Consider the following 20976-nt stretch of genomic DNA (forward strand, 5'->3'; position numbering starts at 1 on the left):
GCACTCGCACAGTAGCACGGCACCGTGGTTTGCTTTGCATACACCATGTCCTCTCACCACCGGAATCACCGTATTCTTACATGATAGCGCAAATTGATGATGACACTGTTATAGAACCTGTGCGTGAATACGACGAATTTCCGTCTGCCACCGTCCGACTCCGTGCCTGCCCCCTTTTGTGTACCGTCGTACGACGCCAGAACTCCAAGACCGGTTTAGCAGCTGATCAACAACGGATTAGGAGGTGGCCGGGTGACATTGACAGCCGTACACGGCCTGTTTGTGTAGGGAAGCGGCCGGAGTACAGCTCTCTCTCCACCATTGCTCACCTGGCCAGCGCGGAGCCTCGCATTCATCCGCAAGGCGCGCCCGCCCGCCTCACTGCTGGCGACCCCTTTCCAACCAATGCGATGTTCCCGCCAGGATGGCGCATCGTCCGGGGCCTGCGACTTTCCGACAGTCCAACAGTTCGAACCGGCCCCAGCCGACCACCGATCGAGATCTCATTGGAAGGGAGGGCGCGGCCGTCTCCACTCACCAACGTAGCGTAGCGGCCGTCTCCACTCACCAACACGTAGCCCCCTGTCTGCTATGTGTCCCGTCTCCGCCGCCCCTGCTCGACTTACCTGACACCTGTGGACTTGCGATCAGTTGGCTTCGCCCGCTGTCCGCTCCCGCTGGCCGTCTCTCCGTCCGCTGTCCGCTCCCGCTGGCCGTCTCTCCGTCCGCTGTCCGCTCCCGTTCGCAGTCGCTCCGTTCGCTGTTTGCTCCTGCTCGCCGTCGCTCCGTTCGCTGTCCGCTCCCGCTCACCGCCGCTCCGTCCGCTGTCCGCTCCCGCTCCCCGCCGCTCCGTCCGCTGTCCGCTTCCGCTCACCGCTGCTCCGTCCGCTGTCCGCTCCCGCTCACCACCGCTCCGTCCGCTGTCCGCTCCCGCTCGTCGTCGCTCGGTCCGCGTCCGCTCCCGCTCACCGCCGCTCCGTCCGCTCCCCGTCCCCCCGGCCGTGGCTTGTCCCGCCTTCTCCGGGCCTCTCGCGTGCCTCGCTCGCGGGCCGGTGGCGAGCTGACTGGGGCCGGCACGGGCCGCGGCGGCCGGCCCAAGTCACCGCCAGAAACCTGTCCTCGCTGACCTAGTCACGGCCACCCTGGGCCGGCTGTCTAGCCCACCGTCGGCGTCTCGCTGTCTTTGGTGCATCGCGATATAACCTTGCGTTCGGTGAGGCGTGAGCCGCCCATCCTTGACGCGTCCCCCTCCCACCCCTACTATCTCCTGCCCCCTTCTGGTCTTCTCTTTCTGCCCCCTCTTGCCTCCGTCGCTTCTCCTCATGAATCTCCTGTCTATTACGTGCGCTTTCCCCGCTGTCCCTGTTTGCGCTCCCGAAATCTCCGTGTCCAGTTGCACCCTGCCTCCGTTACATCAAACCCCCCCCCCCCCGTCTCCGTTGTATCCAGTCCCACCGTCTCCCGACTCAGCCTTCATTCTCCGGAGTCTCCCGTCTGCACAAAGCGCGGTCTCCGCCGTCTCCTGCCCCATCGCCTCACTTCCTTATTTCCGTTGTAAATCGCCTCTAGTCTCCCGTCTCTGCACCATCTCCTTCCACCGCCTCCCATTCCGCGGCCTTTCCTATCTACCGTCTCGCGTCGTCTCTGACCTCGTCTGCCCGTGCAAACGGCGCAGCGTCTCGCAGGCAGCCTTGCATTTATAGCTTTTTCCGCACTATATTTCCGTGGAGTTGCATCATGCACGGTCACGTGCTCTCTGCATGTGCAGTTTGGTTTGTCCGAGAAACCGGCAATCCGTCAGAAACTTCCTGCGGCATTAGCATAAGCTGAGTGGTACCATCAGCGATAGCGCAGGCTTGTTGCGGCTCCGTCGTTGGCCGGATACATGCATTTGTATTTAACTGCATGTGTGCTGCAACGCAGTGTTTGCAGATCCTTTGATTGCAGACGAAGAAAAGAGTCCAGACCCCCGAAATGTGAACGATATTGATGTCAGCAGAAATTATGCTCAGGTGGTGTACATTCCATGTCATTCCATAAATTTGGTCTGGACAGCGCTTCGACACGTTCTAAAATGCACGGAGACGCCTTATACTGCATTTTATCTTGTACGCACATCTTTAGTGATATATTGCTAGAAAGCATCCGTGAACACGCCACACAGACCTATTTCCTTGTCTCGTTTACCTATGCATTGATGGAAACGCAATTTCCTCACCAAACACCTTACTGAGCATTCAGCGTTTCAGTTTTCACAACGTCTAGCTGCGCTGCCGCCTGAGTTCAATAGCCTTGCGCCATTGCGATTGTCATCGGGCCGGGACAGGCCCCGCTCGGGGCGACAGCCAGCGCGGGCCGTGTGGCCATCGTCTGCCGCCCGGCTGCCTTTCCCTTTTATGACCCCACGCGCCGCCCGTGCCGGCGCCCGAGGCTCTGCTGGCGCCGAATCAGACGGTCGGACACCACTGGCGCCGAATCAGACGGTCGGGTACCACTGGTGCCGGACCAGACGGTCGGGGCACCGCTGGCGCCGGACCAGACGGCCGGGGCACCACTGGCGCTGGATCAGACGGCTGGGCACCACTGGCGCCGCATTAGACGGTTGGGGTACCACTGACGCCACATCAGACGGTTGGGGTACCACTGGCGCCGCATCAGACGGTCGGCCACCACTAGTGCCCGATCAGACGGTTGGGGCACCACTGGCGCGTGATCAGACGGTCGGGTACCACTGGTGCCGGACCAGACGGTCGGGGCACCGCTGGCGCCGGACCACACGTCCGGGACACCACTGGCGCTGGATCAGACGGCTGGGCACCACCGGCGGCGGACCAGACGGTCGGGGCACCGCTGGCGCCGGACCACACGTCCGGGACACCACTGGCGCTGGATCAGACGGCTGGGCACCACTGGCGCCGGATCAAACGGCCCGGGCACCGCTGACGCCGGATCAGACGGTCGGGATGCTTGGATTGTTTTGGTAGGTAATTTTGAAGGTTATTTGTATGGAAATACGGTGTAGGCAACGTGTTCGTCACCGCAATTTGTTGCGCTTTGGCCCATCTCATGACTCGTTAGAACCTGAGGGAGGATTGCTGCCCGAAATGCAGTGGCTTGTATTTATATGAGTCAGCGTCGAAATGTTTTGTGTACAATTAATAATCATCCCACTGAGAAAGGTGAAAACTGATTGTGAAGCGCACGTTTAGTAGACATTAGCTTGCGCATGATATTAAATGAAAGCAAATGGTTATCCTTGCCGCTGGATCATGTCGGCTTCGAACCATCTCAGCTGACGGCATCTATACAAAATGTGAACAGATATGTCTCTCTTAGAATTTTGACTGCAACCACCATGTCGTGTGGTTCGTGTTAGTATACATTCACAGATGGTACGCGTTCTACATCAATGCAACTATAGTCTGACATCAGTGCAACCATAGTCTGACACCGATGCAACCGAAATCTGACACCAATGAAATTTTAGTCTGCAATTACTAACCATAAACTGATACCAATATAATCATTGAATGACATGAATGCAACCATAGTCTGGTATCAACATAAGGAGTTGTCATGTCATTGGGGCTTTACGACGCACTCAGCTGCTGAGGCTATATGGCGTCGCCTGCCTCTCACCCTGGCAGGAAGGGCGGACACCGCGGGGAATCGAACCCCGTACCTCTGGTTTCCCAGACGCGCAGTGATTAACGCAGACGCCTTAACCACTACACTACCGGCACCCCATATATAACGAGTTCTATTGTTCGGCTAAGTACATGCACTTCTCACCTGAACGCCAAAAGTATGTTTAGAAAAGTCGCATCAGCTGCTGAATTCAAACGCTTGTCATATGAGATAGGTACATGTTGCTTCACGCCCATGTTTTTGTGCGTGTCGACATGCCCTTGAGTGCACCTTTATAAAAGGGAGCGTTCCATATTTGTGTGGGGTTTTAAATTGAAATAGCCGTCTTGGAGACCTTTCGGTGCTACTCGCAATCCTGCCTTTCTTAAGACATAAGCTCCTCTGTTTTCTGGGCTACACACCCGCAAAAATGGGAAGATGTATATCGGGGAGAGTATTTCAAATTCACCTTGGCACTCATGACGTCATAATAGTCATTTCAATTCTGTCATCCCATAAACAATGCGTTGATCAATACCAAAACAAATATCATTGTCGTTGTGTTCATATGTGGCGTTTGTGAGCGCGATTTTCAGGTAAACGGTCAACTGGCTCTCAATCAAATGCGTGGTTTGGTTGTGGCATCGTGCATGGCACGGCACGGCACGGCATCGTACACGGCACGATGCCGCAACCAAGCCCCGACGCCTTAACCAACATATTTACTAATACAGAGGATTGTGCCGTCCCGAGCAGTCTTTTTCTTTTCTTTTTTCAGCCTTTCTCAAACGTATACGAATAGTTAAAAGTGAGCTCGATTCATCATTTCTGATGTTTGCTTCAAGGTCTTCAAATGTGAAACGTTCCCTGCAATTCGTCCAGGGGACAACTTCAACATTGCTAAATAAATACGCACCAGTCCAATCCTTTGAACTGTACAGACTTACCTTGAAAACGGTACAATCTTGATTTCGCTTTTTGCTGTTCGGTCCTCGCGGAACCCAGGTGGGCGGAAAGGGACAAGTGGCCTCATCTGTGCGTCGGAAATGTTCCAGTGACAAACCCTAAATACAGCTTGGAGTCTGTGGGGACCCATACATTTTGTTCCCTCATGTTACATATAATGCTTCGCATTTCAGACATATACACGAACACGCTCACACGTCCTGGCGTCACCGTTATACACTCGACATCGGGCGGGACGTGCACCAGTGGTTGACAGACAACAGCAAGGGACGCAGGCAGGGGACAGGGGCACCTCGGGACCGACCATCATGGGCCCGATCGGAGGGATCGAGCAGCCCAAACGGTCCATTGCAGGTTCCATTAAAGGAATTCAGCCCGCAAGGCATAAGCCCCACACGTCATTCCGGGGCCTTGCGCACCGACAGGGATCCTCTGGGGTAATGGGATTGCCGTAAGTGAGAAACCACAAATGCCTAACAATCGGCTCCGTGTCGGTCTGGGCTCGGGGGCCACTCCGCAATCAAGGACAAGGTTGGGACATGCGGTCCTCATTGAACGTCTCTTGAATGGTCGGAGTCCTCTTGAAGGGCTTCCTGTGCCAGTCAAAGGCATACGGTGTAGGGCCGGCAAGGGCCCTCGAGTTGGGCAGGACCACACTTCCTGAGCAAGGACATGGACGCCATCGCGAACGTAAGAAGGCCTCTTGTCCTGGTTGGAGCCCTCTGGCAAGAATATATACAAAATGACAATTAAAGGATCCACAATGAGACAATGAAACGGATCTGTTTCAGTCAGGGACCCCAGTTGTAGGTACCGAACACCTCGCTTTGTTTCAACCATGGACCCAATAGCTGAAATGAATTAAAGAGAGTAATTTACATATGGACACGAATGACCCATCGTGAGGCGACAAATGGCCACTGTCATTGTTTATTTGATGAAGTCATTTAATTACTGTTCGATTGCATTTTATTTCCTTCTAAATGTGTGATGACTGGATTCTTCTGGCAGCCGCTGGCTTCTCTTAGTCACAGAAGTTTAACATACAACTAAAAGAAAATTGACCTGAAAAAAATTAAGTGGGTTGCATCCGACGCACCAAACCGGCTGAAGATAGTTTAACGTTTGGGAAATAAGGATCCGAAATACCGTTACCGATTGGCGGAGACTTTTTGTGAGGGAGAGCACCAAGTTCCAGGGGCGCCACAATAAAGCGTTGCACCTCGCTCCACGAAATCCTGTGTCCGCCTCGGAATGACATCGGAATACCGGCATCCTTACTGGTTTTACTTTGGGGCCTATGGTAGACAACAGCAGGTTAAGAGACAGTCACAGTTCTGACTAATTGCTTATCGCTGAGGACGCTAGCATCAACAAAAATAACGTGATTTTTCATTTTATTTTCGATTGCTTTCACGTGCAATCTTCGAAAAATGCACACGCTCAGGCGCCTGGACACAGCCGTCTTCTGCCTCGGCGCTGGTCCCGCAAAGCACCAGTTTTTCTGCTCCGGCTTCGGGTTCGGCTTCGCGCTGAGCCATTCCTACCTGCCGGTTCGGCTTTGCCTTTGTTGTGCTGCTTTGGCGCTGTGTTTCCTGCTGAGTCGACATGTGTGGTGTGTATCATACGCCCTCTGATGGCATTTGGTCTTCTCTGCACCGTATATCCCTAAGGCAAAGACTTATACAAATTTTACATGACTCTAAAATGGTTACATAATTTTTGAATTTGTTGCGGTTAACAAATCTTATGTTGTTAGACGTCTTTAAGTATTTTCTTCAATATTTTTTTCGGGTACAGCGGCCCCGAAAATTCGCGGGAAAACTTGTAGCCCGCAACATTACCAGAACGCGGTGTTTGGTGAATAACCCCGAGGGGTGGCACGTAGGTTAATAATCATTTACTTCCTTTTCTGCTTCCAGTTTTCCTTTTCAATACTTAAATGACGAAGTGGGAATAAGAAGTGCCAATTGGAAGTCATATTCCCGGCCTGCTGTGGGTGCTTAGCGTGGGATTCGCTGCGCCAGTTTGGGCAGGGCTGTGCGTCAAGGTGCGTTGAGACTTAAGCTTATCATGTTTATTGTTCAAGACATTGTCCTTGTTTGCCTGATATTTTCTTGGTTCTGATGAGTGCAATGTTAATGAACTGAATGCTTGCATTGCAAGTTCACATGGAGAGAAAAACATTGATTTCATTTGTTTTTTTGTTGTGTGGTTTAGGTTCCTTGCCTCGCTCCAAAGCTGTAAGTCACCCCCGATGTGCGCTAGAAATTATCAGAACCATGCTTGCAGCCTTTTAAATCTGTTTTCATAGTATTCTTAAAAATTAGCCTGCAGGTAGGTGATGGGCACTATTGCTATTAGCAAATTGCTTTGATACTCATGTGTTGTGAAAATAACCTAAACAGTCATAAAAATGGTATTCATTTTTGTGTCCGTCCCACCACAAACAATAACATCTTTGTTCCCAAGTACCATATAGTAACTCACTAGCAACTTTTCCCAGTTCAGTGCAGATACTGCAGGCCTAGTGCTTTGGTCATATTTGCTAAAACCACTTGTATCTTTTTGCAATGCTGCATCTTTGAATGTTGCTATAGTTCTGGGGCTTTTGTTACATCAATAAAACAGGCCTGGTGATATGAAATTGACAGCAAATATGATATGAATTGGTAAACATGCATAGTATATGTGAAAAACTTCATATAGTGCTCAGCAATAGAGATATGATCTCATGTTACATTTATATATTCCTGCTGCTCAAAACTACAAAAAATAGGTTTTAGTGTTCCCCATAACAATGGATGCACAATAGTGAATAACTTCTAATATGAAAGCATCATTCTAACCATGCATTTACAGGTTCAAACCACACCTATGTTCTACTCTAACCATTTTACACAGCATATTGCATGCTTCTCATTAGGTAGATCAAGGCTCATGTACTGATATGTTGGACCTTTCTAGCTGAAGCTTGTAAAGTTGCTCTTTTTTACTGCAGATAACAAGTTGTGTAATCCAGATATTTAGCCATCTTTCTGGCATCTTGGTTCCAGGTCATTAGAATGCTGTGAGGACTAACTGACCAGTGAAATGTGATTATGTCATTCTGATCATCAAGGAATTAGTAATAAAATGTATTCAGTGTTGTAAATATGCTTTCATAAAGTGATGTTGGTGTGTCAGACCATCTTTGAAAGCCAAGAGTTCCAGCTTAGCAGAGCTCTGGCATTGTCAAGGATTTGATTCTTTAATGACCATGACCATAGTTATCCTGATGATATGTGGCCAGTAAAGCAATTTGTCCTCAGTGCGAGGCCATGCTGTATACCCTTGCCCCAAAAGACATTATTAATATAGACAAGTTGTAGGTTCGGTGGCATATTAGTATGAGCGCCTGCCAACCATCCTACTCATGGTGGGATGGCTTGGTTTTTAGTTGGTATGCCTGCTCACTGGGATGACCTGAAAGTGGTGCCTGCACCACTTGGGAGTCAGGTCAGTTCAGAGGGTGGGATGGGCAGTACCAAGCATCACAGCATTACTTTCCCCTGGCAATCTTGCAGATGAGCTGGGATTTTATACTTTTTCTAAGCTGGTGGCATTACTTGTGGATTAATAATTTGGTTTGAATACCAAAGCGGTGACTATGTCTCTAAGCATTGTCACACATTAAAGGAAATGTTCTATATATGAAGACATAAAAGTGAGCTGATTATATTGATTATTCATTACATAGTCAATATAATCAAAGTGATTATATGATTATAATCATTATCAATATATGTACATGTATAATCATATTGATTATATGGTTATATAACTATGGGTATGCTTTTTAGTGGAAAAGGCTGCTCTAGACAACATGATCTCTGTTTAGCAAATATGATTTTTAATGCATCTTGTTTGTTTGTCATTGTACCTTGTCCAGTTCTGATCAATAGCCATTTCATGTCAGCGACATCTGGAAATCATGCTCATGAATGTCAGATTTGACAAACCTGACAGACATATTTTTTTGGCCTTGATCACTGCTTTGTCAGCGGAATGGTGGGACATGAATGGTATTATTATGGCATCATGGATGCCTTGGTGACCTTGTCTTCGAAAAGATAAAACTGCATGCAAATGACTGGTTTGCCTATATGATAGGTATGTGATGTGTTTGGTGTTTTGTTACAATTTCAGTGATGGTACTCATATACTTCACGATGTATTTCATCATTTTACTCTGAAGCACACATGCAAAGCTAGTTGTCTTTTCCTATATGCCCTGTCAGCATATAATATCCATGCCACTGCATGGAACCACTGTCAGTATGTTGTCTGCCAGGAGTGCAAGACCATTTTGTAGTATCTTGTGTACATGTTTTTATCTGAATACACTCTGAAATCTGTTGCAGTGTTTGTTGCTCGCTCGTGCCGGCTCAGCGTTCGCCGCCCCACACGGCGATGAGCGACCGGTCGCCGGCGAGTGGAGCGCGGCCGTCACGTGACTCCTCCGTCTCGTCGTGGCCACGCCCGGACGCGGCGGCCGCCGCGCCGCGCCGCTCGCCGCGCAAGTCGGCGCGGCCGGCGCGCGTGCCGCCGTTCGCCGTCGAGACGGACCCGGTGGTGCTGTCGCGCCGCGAGAAGCAGATCGAGTACGGCAAGAACACGCTGTCGTACCAGCAGTACACGGCGGCGGTGCCGCGCGCCCAGCGGCTCGGCTACCACCCGCGCACGCCGGTCAAGCGCCGCCTGCAGAGCCGCCGCCGCTGGGACAACGCCGTCAAGTGCTGGCGCGTGCACCTGCACTACTGGAACGACCCGGTCAAGCTGGCTGCGCTGCGTGCCGGCGAGTCGGGGTCCGACAGCTCGTCAGTGTTGTCGGACCCGGCGGATGGCACTGCGGCGGCCGCGCCGCCACCGGCGCAGGAGCAGGAGCAGGAGGTTCTGGACTGGGCCGACGATGTGGAGGGCCTGGCGCTAGAGCTGGACGGATAGGCGAGGGACTGGAGTGAGGATGGGCCGCAGCGTGTAGGGGCTGTAGCGGGCAAAATGAGCCTCTGGTGAGACCAGACGTCCTGGCCAACTGGTGGCCAGGTGTCCCGGTACCAAAGTTGGCCAGATGTGACCAGTGATGACTGCACGAGCGGAGGCATTGCGAGCGATGATCCAGGATGAACCGTTAGGACCAACAGGGTCGTGGCGGTGTGGCGCCTTCGGTCCTGTCGCGCCGCACCTCTGGCGCAGCGACTAATCGTGGCTGCCTCGAGTGCTACTGCCGGGCATTTCTGCTGGGACGATCTCACGATACGTGGGCAGATGCTCCGATAAGTTTTGGTGCGATTGTCGTAGAAAATTGCTGACCCGAGCAGTCCAGACAGAAAACGAATAGCAAGCAGTGACCAGTGCATAGTGACGAGAGTGTTGCATGCGGGTGCACTTTGTGTGTAGTCATGTCGTCGAATGTCGTTACCATTCTAGAACGTCTGGTGAACTTGTGGCCTGATTTTCCACGGCCGCATCACCGACGTACTCTGCGAGTCACACGTTTGTCATAACGCTCGCTGTTCGCGTGGACGCGAGCCTGTACAATTTGCTAGAGTACGTGTTACATGCAAGCTCACAAGCGGTGATCAAGTCAGGCCGGCGTTTACCTAAGAAGCTCTAAGCCGTTCACATTGCAGGTCTTGCCTAACTTTGTTCTACGATTCTTTTACCTTCACATCCAAGCCTGGTTGCTGTGCGTTGGATGCTCATGTTCCGCGGGATTTGGAGCGAATTACTAAGGAAATCGGCTCCATTTACGGTTTTTAGTTGGGATGTGATGTGTTTGTCGACGAATTTACTTGCCTTAGTGTATTACGGACGGTGCGTGTCGTTCTGCGAGACCTGTATGCGCGTGTTACAACACGACTTTGTGATTTCAACCTAGCTGGTGTTGCTTGAGTCTTTATGAATCGTTGCAACTGCCTTTCATTTCAATACAAGTAGTGGTTGTTTATGATGTTACTCGGATCCTATAACAGTTTTGCAAACAAATAGGGTGTATCCTGGATGCTTTCGCAGAGCCCTCACAGTCCAGGAGAAAATTCTCTTGTTCTCGCCGTTTAAATCATGACAATGGTAAAGGCACATCCTGCAAAATGCAGAAAAAGGTATCCCAGGCATATGAAATTATTCCGTTGGTGCTCCGGAAAAAACCTACTGTGCTTAACGCCATAAGGGTGAAATCAAAGCCATAGTGTAACGTTTCGTTGGATTCGCGAGATAATGGCCTGGTGTTTGCATGTGTGCATTTTCTCTGAACGTGGTGTTTCAAGCTTTCTTAACATTTAATACCCAATCATCCTGGCAAATCAGCGTGGGTGCGGCAAGCATCCCAGCGCACGCGCGTGGGAGGATGCGGGACAAATTTGTATGGAGAGCAGGAAGTCCAGTAAGATTCCCCCGACGGCTACTTCAAACAAATTATGAGCTATCAGATGTCACGGATCACATCGAACTTGTCTGATCTAACAATAAGTAAACTGTGCAAAGAAGGTGGCACACCTTAAAAGCCCAATCCCTACCGTAAGAAACAAAAATATTGGATTGGTGCGATCAAACCAGTCCGATTAATCCAATCGCATCTGACTGAGTGTATGTAATCCTGGACCGGAGGGGAGAGTTACCACACCAGCCAGGCAGAGGCCGCGCAGAAGGTCATGTACGCTGGGGATGGCCGAGCTAACACAGCCGCGGCTTCTCAGGCCGTTGGCGGTTCTGGCTCGGCCCGTCACTCGCTGCCTGTCACCGTTCTGTGTCAGATGGAGGCCGGGTGTCGGCTGCGGGAGTTCTGGACAGGACTGGTGCCGGCCTTTCCGGATCCGGCCGCTCTGATGGACGTGGCCGACCCAGACGAGAGGGCCCTCACCATGCTCCTCAAGACGCTCTACGTCGTCTTCAAAGGTAAAAACAGGTCTACTTCTTGCTTGTGGCACCGGGGAGTGCTGGACAATTGGTAGAACGTGGTTCTGGCTTGGTCCGTCACTCGTTGCCTGTCGCCGTTCTGTGTCGGATGGAGGCCGGAATCATTTTATTTTTATTGACGAAACATCAAATGTCTCGTAGCACATGCAAGCTATATTTACGTATTGGCTTCTCGCGTCCGCTCGTTTTGCCGTTGCGTCAGAATCCGCGAGGAAAGTTCCTCGTGGTCTGTGGGCGCCGGTATTTCCCCGGCCGTATCCTGTCGCGGTGCGATAGGCGCAAAATGACCACTGAAGTCGACACGCCTTAAAGCCCCGATAACCGGCTGCAGTGCTATGACTGACCTGGCGTCATTCGCTTGTAGGGGTGCTGGAGGAGCGTCACCGGCTGAGCTGCGCCCCAAACGCGCCCTCCTCGCCCTCCCAGGTCCAGCCCAGCCAAGCGAGCGAAGCCCACTCCAGCCAGACCGTTACAGAGCTGTGAGTGACCGCCGGCCACGGGGGATGTTTGAAAGCGGCGCAAACGCGAGATCGCACATGCTGTGGACAATTCTGAAGAACGGAAATTGAAAGTAATTTAGGACCTCGCATGCGCGGTGCACACGCATCTTTATCCTGGTAGGCAGATCCACATTTTGCCGATTTCAGGTCACTTGGTGGACAAATCCATATTCGCGCCGACATTGTTGATGCCTTACCAACAGGAGGCGAAGGTTCAAAACATCCATCGGTAAAATTTTGCTGGGCAGAAATGAGAAAAGCGTTCCCAATAACTGTGTATTCCACCGTACTACCCGGCAGTCATTCTGTGCACGCCCTCATTGCACGTGATTCACTGTGACCAGCGTCTCTCCCGCAGCGCCGACGTCACCTCCTCGCCGACGTCGCCAGCGTCGTCGCCGCTCTCCCCTCCGGCAGTTCTGGTACCCGAGACCGTGGACGCCTCGCCCCGGCGCACGTGGCAGCAGCCCGTGCCCGAGACAGCGCCGGCCGTGCTCTGCCGTTCTCCTCCGCCGGCCGTGCTCGCGCCAGAGACGGCCGAGCCATTGCCGCCGCAGCCCGGCTGCCGGCCGCAGCCCGTGGCGGAGACGGCACCGCTGACGCCGCCGCGTCCGCCGCCGCTGGACGCGGGGAGTCCGGTGCTGTCCGGACGTGGCTGCCTCGCTGGCGCCAGCGACTCCGGCGGCAGGGGCGGTCGGCGCCGACGCCACCGTCGCCGCCGCCGCCCCGCCGCCGCTGCTGCCGCGTTTGCTGCCTACGGCGGCGAGTCTGGCCGGCCGGCGGCGCCGCCACCGGCCGGTCCCTGCGCGGAGTCCCCGCTGCTGCTGACTCAGCGACCGCTGGGGCTCCACCGCCCGCCCGCGGCGCCCGCCGCCGCAGCCGGCGGCCGGCGCGGGGACTGGTCACGGGGCGCCGCGGACGAGACGTTCTTCGAGACGTCACCGGGGCGTCCGGGGGCCGAGTGGGTGGCCCGAGAGGCGACCGGTGGCGAGGCGGGCTGCCGCGGGCCGGATAACTGCGCCCAACGTGTGCCGCAGATAGGCCCGCCGCCGCTCTCCGCAGCCGGCGGTGGAGCGAGCAACCTAGCCACGCCGAAGAAAAGGAAGTACATCATCATCAGTGCGAACGATCCCTACCCGCCGCGAAGGTCGCGGATAGCAGCGCCGGCTTCTCCGAGGAAGACGCCGGTGTCGACTCCACCCGCGTCTCCGGCACTGCTCGCGCCGCAGAAGAAACCGCGGCTCGACCCGATGCGTGCGTCGACTTCAGCCGCCGTCGCCTCGAGCGCTGCGCAGCTCGTGCCACCTCTGGCAGGGGGAGCACTGTCGGCGGACTCCGCCGGGTCTGCACCCGTCCCGAATGCTGATCTGTCGCCTGCCGAGTCGCTGTTGAAGCTGGACGAGTTGATGGACGAGCTGCACGATCAGCCGGGGGCGCAGTGGAGCCAGGGAGAGGCCGAGGGCGAGCGCGGAGAGGGCGCGAACCATAACCGGGACGGCCGGCTGCGTGCGGCGACGGCAGCCGCTGCGTTGAGACAAGGGGCCTCCTCGCCTCTTTCTCCAGGGGCGTCCTCGCCTTCCCCTCCGGGAGGCTCCTCGCCTCCTCCTCAGGGAGCCCCCTCGCCTATTCCGGGAGCCTCCTCGCCTCCTGCTCCGGGAGTCTCCTCGCCTCCTCCTCAGGGAGCCTCCTCGCCTCTTCCGGGAGTCTCCTTGCCTCCTTTAACAGTGTCCTCGCCGCCCCCTCCGGGAGCCTCCTCGCCTCCTGCTCCGAGGGCCTCCTCGCCGCTACCGGCGGAAGGGGTAAGCTGTCAGCACGAGTCTGTCCGGATGGCGGCACGTGGTGCCTCTTCCCAGCAGACCGGCGAGGCACTGATACAGTCCCGGGGCGGCGCTGAGGTCCCGGCCCGGCCAGCTGATCAGAAGTTACGTCAGTCGCAGGACGACACTGAGATCACCAGGTGAGCTCAGTCGGTCCTGCCGCAGCGCGCTGGTCAGCCAGTGGTCAGTGGCTCGGACGGCCAGTCGTTTGTTCGCGATAGCCAGTTAGTAAACTGAGGTAGGGAACCAGTGAGAAGAACTTTCCAGTTTCAAGGCGGTTAGCAGCAGAAAGCAATTAGCAGTAAGCGATCAGTAGGTACCAGTGAGCCGATGCGCAGTTGATACAGCTCGTCTTTCACTAGATAATTCGTCTGAGGTTGTGTTCACTAGCGGTGAGCTTGTGAGAGAAGTGAGCCATGTATACGGCACGTTATTTGCCCGCTTATGCGGAGTGCGCAGTTGTGTTATCATCATCATGTTCAGAAGTGTTACATTGTCATTGCTGTTACATGTCGCATTACATATTACATACTTGTGGTATCGCTGTTACATCTAGCATACTTCTGGGTATCTGTTTTATGGGTAAGGCTAGGGGATGAAACTTGAAGATTAGTCATTGATGGTCTCGCCGAGGTGACCGGCCCCTGACCTGACCCACAGCCCGGTGTTTGGTGACCAGCCGTCGGCCGGCCCGGCCTTCCGGTATGACCAGGGCCCCGTCCGGCGCAAGGCCGACCGACAGAAGCTGCCCGGCTGGGCCTGCAACCTCTGCAAGGAGGTGGGTGTCAGGTCCGGTCAGGGCCTGCAACCTCTGCAAGGAGGTGAGTGTCAGGTCCGGTCAGGGCCTGCAACCTCTGCAAGGAGGTGAGTTCCAGGTCCGGCCGGGGCCTACAACCTCTGCAAGGAGGTGAGTGTCAGGTCCGGTCAGGGCCTGCAACCTCTGTAAGGAGGTGGGTGTCAGGTCCGGTCAGGGCCTACAACCTCTGCAAGGAGGTGGGTGTCAGGTCCGGTCAGGGCCTGCAACCTCTGCAAGGTGAGTGTCAGGTCCGGTCAGGGCCTGCAACCTCTGCAAGGAGGTGAATGCCAGGTCCGGCCGGGGCCTACAACCTCTGCAAGGAGGTGAGTGTCAGGTCCGGTCAGGGCCTGCAACCTCTGCAAGGAGGTGGGTGTCAGGTCCGGTCGAGGCTGCCCGGCTCGGCCTTCAACCTCTGCAAGGAGGTGGGCGTCAGGTCCCGCCGGGGCCTGCATGTGCTAGTTAGCTCTGCGGGAAGGGGAGGTGAGTGGCAGCTCCGGCCGGGGCCTTCATGTGCTCGTGAGCCCTGCAGGACGAGGAGGGCTTGCCCAGCGTGTCTGCTTTTTATGTGTATAGTGAGTAGGTGTAGGGCGGCACCCGCATGCAACCTTGAGGGGAGGACTGTCTGTTGTCTGGGCCATAGGTGGGGATTTACCCTTTCTTGGTTGTGGTTTGGGTCGCCTCGGAAACGGAATGTCCAATTTAGACCGACTGTATCGGCGCAGTTTCCAAATAACTCGAGATGACGTTCACGCGTGGTGGTGACAGGAGTTGGTAGTGTGCAGCCATACCCACGGGCCGATACCAACAAGCTTGTTAAACTCCCCGCCATCGATGACCTGCTGTGGCCTTGCCTGTGACTGACTGCGGACCAGACGGGAGCAGTGCTGACCTGCTATGGCCTTGCCTGTGACTGACTGCGACCAGACGAGAGCAGTGCTGACCTGCTGTGGCCGTGCCTCTGAATAGACGAGAGCATTGCTGACCTACTGTGGCCGTGCCCGTGACTGACTGCGGACCAGACGAGAGCAGTGCTGACCTGCTGTGGCCTTGCCTGCGACTGACCGCGGACGAGACGAGAGCAGTGCTCCTGCGGCCGGCGACGCTGCGGCGGGGTCGGGTGGTATGACCGGTGTCGTGTGGCGCGTGCTTCAGTGGTACGCGGACAGGGGGTTCTCCGAGTCCCAGCTGCGGGAGCACATGAACCGGTGCAGCCGCCACCGACAACGGGAGCCGCCACCTCCGGACACGCCGCCAGGTCAGGTCACGTCAGGTCACGCACCACCGCCGGCTACGGTGCTTGCTCGGGCGGGTCAGACGCCGTCTGTCACGCGACCAGGTCAGGTAAGATCCGCGGAGGCCATACACCTCAGGACACGCCCCCGGGTGAAATCGGACCTCGTGACACGGTGGCACGCGCCGCCGGTGGCGCACTATTCGTAGGCAGACGCCGGCCGTGACCTGCTGCATGTGGTATCATAAGTGACCACGCCACAACGCCTCGCGCGGTGCCTCTCCTAAGCGCTGCAGGAGTCACAGACAGTTCCGGTAATAAAAGCGCACTTGCGCCGCAATTGGCGCCACTTTCAAGATCGGCGAGATTTCGCGAATTCGTCGTGTGATCCAGATTAGCCACAGGGGACCCGGAAATTCCGCCCGGCAAGCCCTTATCGGATTTCCAGCAGCGTGATACTCTGCCGCTGTCATTTTTAACGATGATGGTCTGTAGGATGACACGGCACTTTTCGAACGCCTCCATGATGTGGAGAACTATGCCGCCCTCGCAACACAGCCGTGCGTGGTGTGGGTCCCTGCAGGGCGCCTTCTTTGGTGCGGCTGACATGAGAAGGGCAGCTGGTGTGGGGAGGCTGTGTTAAAGCAGTGCGCTGGCCCGGGAACATTCCTGCATGGCAAACAATGCAAACAGCAGTATTTCATGAGCTGGAACGGTGAAGCTGAGATGGCGGATCCAGGGTACACGCAACAAGCTCTGCTTCTGAAATACTTGTGGCCACCTACACAGCCGATTCAAAGTGCATTTCTGAACGAAGCCACCAACCTCATGTCACTGAAACACGTGCTGCGCATTTATATTTGTCCACCATCTATAACCATTACCACACCCTCACCATGACCGACGTGTGTGGGGTATGCCCTCCCGCTGCCTATTAACTCGCCTTGCCCGCACTCTACCCACCCGCTGACGTACTCACCGGTCGCCATGTCTTTTTCGGAGGGTTTAGTCAGCTCGAACCCTGAAATCGTCGCACATGATGACTGCAAGCGTTTTGGAAGGCCACTGTATGATGGGCCGAGTTCGGGGTACTTTATACAGGGCCGCTTAGAGCTACGTGGAGTTGTATAATTACATGAAACTATACAGAGCTATATAGAGCTGAACGTCTGGACTCCGTACAGTTGTCAAGGATTAGAATGCCGGGTGGATGGCTAAAATGGCTGACCACAGGCCAGCTGAGTGGTCCAGATGTCATAGTTAATTGTTCAGTCCCAGGTATACGAGCTGCCCCGCTGGTGGTGCGCCGTGACAGGTGTCGCGGAACACTCGCCCGAGTGGCCGGCTGGATAACGTTTGCTCGGGTGGGGAATCAATTAGACCCGCCTGAGATCTCAGGAACTAAGAGAGCTAGAGACACCAAATGTACAGGATGTGTTGGTCTGTATGTGAACTCATTTAGGTCAAAGTTTGAGGTTTCTAAGTCATGGCCCTCGGGTCAAATAGGGTCAAACAAGGTCAAACTTCAGATTGGTTTCCAAATTGCCCCGGGAACCTAGATACCTAATATGAGCAAGCGGTCACTCATTTACGGTTAGTGACCTTGTTTGACCTTTTGAAGGTTATGGTGACCAAAATTATGTAAGACTGTTTTGAGTTTCGCAGTGGAATAAGCGACAAATATCACGTTGGGCCGTACGCTCCTAAAAACAAAATGTTGGCACGGATCATTCTCAGTCATTGACTTATTCTGACCTTTGAGAAGCCCATGGAAGGTGTAAAGTGCGGTACCTGTTATCGATGAATGCGGAATGAGCATCGAACTACTTCATACAGCAAACCCAAGGGTGATAAAACAGGTTGGTCTTGACCTTGGTCTGACCTCATACTTGGAATTTATTTATTCAGTTGTTGTGGGGCCTACGAAGGTATCTTAGAGATGGGCGGTTTCATCTAACACTCGGTTGTTGCATCAGACTGAACGGTTCCTATAAATGAACTTCGCTGAAACCATGGCCTGATTTTGACCAGCCGTAGTTCAGCGGCCTTACAAGGTAAATCTAAATTGTTGATACCAAACGATCCGCTATTCATTTGTCTACAGCTGTGCACAATTTGGCGCGGCTGCGCCGCGCCGCTCGAAAACCATTATGGAAAAGCTTTCGGGGGGGGGGAGGGGTCAATTTGACCCCGCCCGAGCGCGTGTTAAGGCTTTAACGCCGGCATCAAAAGACGTGCACGCGACTGTCAGCACCGCTTCTGGATATATGTGCGGTTGCCAGGGTCGCACGGGCCGGGGTACCCCCACCACCAGCGCCTCCATGCGGACGCGACGGTGGCTCCCCCATAGCTCCTCCACGAGCTCCGTCGCCCTGGCGTGTTCTTCCCTGCCCCGGCTGCCGCTCGGCCTGCCGTCGCTCAGAGGACGGCGCGCTGCGGCGTGCGGCGCCTATTTCGAGCGGCGTGCGGCGCCGAGCGGCCTTGACGCCCGGCGCGCGGTGCGTCGGCCTCGGCCGGCTGGCCGCCGCAGCGCCAGGTGCCTACCGAGCGGCGGCGCGAGCGAGGTTGACGTGAACCTAACTCAAAATATGCCCCTGTGTTTTCTGTGGTGTTGCCTCAGAATAAGCCTTTTCTCGACTCTGTTTTCCCAAGCAGACAGGATGGTGTTATATATATATATATATATATATATATATATATATATATATATATATACACGTATATACAGAGTTATCACAGGGCTTCGGGGATTCGAATCGGTCATCTTTAGATATGATAGGCACCAGGCTTTACCTACCTCTGCCGTTTCTTGTAACTTAAGCCAAGTCTGTGGTCGGATGGCAGTAAGCTGCTTAACAACATCACTGGCGGGCGAATGAAAACATCGCAGAGGTGAAATCAGACTGTTTTGCCACTAAAATAATGTGATTTAAGAGAGTGCAGGGGCTACAGGCTTCCCTAACTGGGCTTTCAACCTCCTTCCCCCACTTGGGGTAAAGCTCCCCCCTCAACTCCGAGAGGCATTTGTGTCCCGTTCAATTGAATATCCTTTTTTGTTGGCGCTTTTTGGGATGGGAGTAAGTTTTGTCATAAGTCATTGCTCAGCCCTCCCTCACTCATCTTGTTAAATCACGCCCCAGGCCACAGATAGGCAAGAAAACAGTTGAAGTCGGCACGTTCGGGCATTAGCGCGCAGTCTAAGTTTCATACTGAAGTGGCCGTATTCAGTTTGTTATACTGCCTAGCATATCTACCAGACAAGCTCCTTACCAAGCCCCCCTATGGGGGGCTTGGTACGGAGCTTGTGGCCTATGGCCTCATCTGATTGTTTTGCAGTTCTTAGACGAAATTTACTTAAGTGAAAAACAAACTTTGGCTCACAATAACTTCTAAGTTGAGATGTCTAAATGTACATTTTTTCAGTCAGCGTCTGAACTTGTATTGCACACCAAGTTTCGCCTTCAGTCGAGTGTGATCCTGAAATCCGTAAACGTGTCTTTAACGCTTGTTATACAGCCTGGGAAATTTTAGTTACGCAGCTATTGGTTCATCGAAATCCAAGTGGCCGTCCGGACTGTTGCCTGCGGAATATGCTTTTATTAATATCTGGGCAAGAGGATCGCGCTAAACGTGAGTATTGCTATTTATGCATTCAGATACGATTAATATTCCGTTAGGTTGGCGAAGACCTTGAAACCGATCCCAGTTGTGCCAGAGGATATTTGCCACCTTTAGAACTGACGGAAGCATGAATAACGGCGCAGGCCGGTTCTGAGTGGAACGAGAAATGTTGACAGTCGTTGAAGTTAAAACTGGACACCAGAAGTTAGGAAACTGCTATCGTTTAGATTGCACGTTTAAGATGAGATGCACGATGCGATTTATGCAACCCTCGGGCTACAGCACTGATGTGCGTGCGACTCACGTACCTGTGACGTCATAGGTAGCAATTTCGAGACGGTGACTGGCAATGAGGAGCGATCTTCTGTTCAAGGTGGTGAACTAAAATACACGCCGTAAAGTAGAAACATATCATCACTGCCGTGCACACTGCTATGTTAACAATCCATGCTGTCTACTGAAACCCGTCAAACCACCAAGTCAAATTATCTTTCTCACTGCATCACCAGGCACGGCGATAGGTTAGGTCATATCAGAACATTCGCTCAATTGAATACCAGGTCAGTTCGGGGTCGCGAAATCAATGTGCGAACCACGATGTCATCTCGAGGGCCGCGGTGGAATCCGATGGCACGCCGTCAAGCCTGTTCCTGGGGGAGTGTGTTTGTGGTGCCAACGGATGGCACCACAAGTTAACAGCAGCTTTTAGAGTGTTGATGTACCCTATGCTTTAGTCGTGTTAGTCAACATACAGGTCGCCAGTCGAGCCTGTATGAAGTGGCGTATGGGAATGTTGGCACTGCCCCGCCGCGTTTGACGTGTTTTTGTTTGGAAATGTTGGTGTTCCCCTGTCTCCCTTGTCGGTGTTAATCCTACCTGACTGGAAAGTCGGCTTACTACAGGATATTCTGGAGAACGGACCGACATAAACATCTCACGGGCAGCGCTCTGCATGATGTTTGGTGAGGCTCTGCTCCTCATCTTCCAGCCTACTACCGTAGCGCTTTTATGTTGCTGCTTTGCTGGTAGCGTGAAACACCACTCCTCAAGCCTCAAACATGCTGCTGCTGGCATTGTGCGTGACACCACTCCCTGTGTGCCCACCGGCGTGTTGCAGGCTTCTGGGACCCACTAGCCTTCCCGTCCATGGACACCACCCAGTTCGGCGTGGGCCTCCGCTCCCGGACACGCAGGAAGCTTTGAGTGCCTCCCGCTTGGGCGGCCCGTGCCGGAGTGCCCGTCCACTGGCGCTGGGAGTGCTCGAGCTCAGCCGCTCGTTACGAGGAGCCGTGCCGGTGTTGCGCCGCCCCACGCTGGTTGGTCGTGACCAGTGGTGAGGAGATTCCCCGCCTGCGCTGGTTGGTCGTGACCAGTGGTGAGGAGACTTCCCGCCTGCGCTGGTTGGTCGTGACCAGTGGTGAGGAGATTCCCCGCCTGCGTTGGTTGGTCGTGACCAGCGGT

General features: G+C 54.0%; 1 protein-coding gene across 1 annotated transcript; it reads left to right on the forward strand.

Annotated features, from left to right (window-relative positions):
• The first annotated feature begins 6426 nt into the window (after positions 1-6426).
• On the forward strand, positions 6427-20718 carry LOC119105389 (mucin-1). The gene is made up of 8 exons (XM_037228855.1): positions 6427-6643; positions 11388-11529; positions 11915-12029; positions 12409-12548; positions 12930-14007; positions 14528-14645; positions 15816-15918; positions 20633-20718. The coding sequence occupies exons 2-8, from the start codon at positions 11388-11390 to the stop codon at positions 20716-20718; spliced, it is 1782 nt and encodes a 593-aa protein (XP_037084750.1). The 5' UTR covers positions 6427-6643.
• Positions 20719-20976: the final 258 nt, after the last annotated feature.

The sequence above is a fragment of the Pollicipes pollicipes genome, unplaced genomic scaffold (genome assembly GCF_011947565.3).
Source record: "Pollicipes pollicipes isolate AB1234 unplaced genomic scaffold, Ppol_2.1 Scaffold_6138;HRSCAF=7277_pilon_pilon_pilon, whole genome shotgun sequence".
Taxonomy (NCBI): Eukaryota; Metazoa; Arthropoda; class Thecostraca; order Pollicipedomorpha; family Pollicipedidae; genus Pollicipes; species Pollicipes pollicipes.

Bases quoted from the DNA above. Each gene is read 5' to 3' on its own strand.
- LOC119105389 (XM_037228855.1), top strand. From the start codon at position 11,388: ATGGAGGCCGGGTGTCGGCTGCGGGAGTTCTGGACAGGACTGGTGCCG. The intron at 11,530-11,914 runs GTAAAAACAGGT...ATTCGCTTGTAG, and splicing joins GCTCTACGTCGTCTTCAAAG to GGGTGCTGGAGGAGCGTCAC. The intron at 15,919-20,632 runs GTCAGGTCACGT...GGCGTGTTGCAG, and splicing joins ACCTCCGGACACGCCGCCAG to GCTTCTGGGACCCACTAGCC.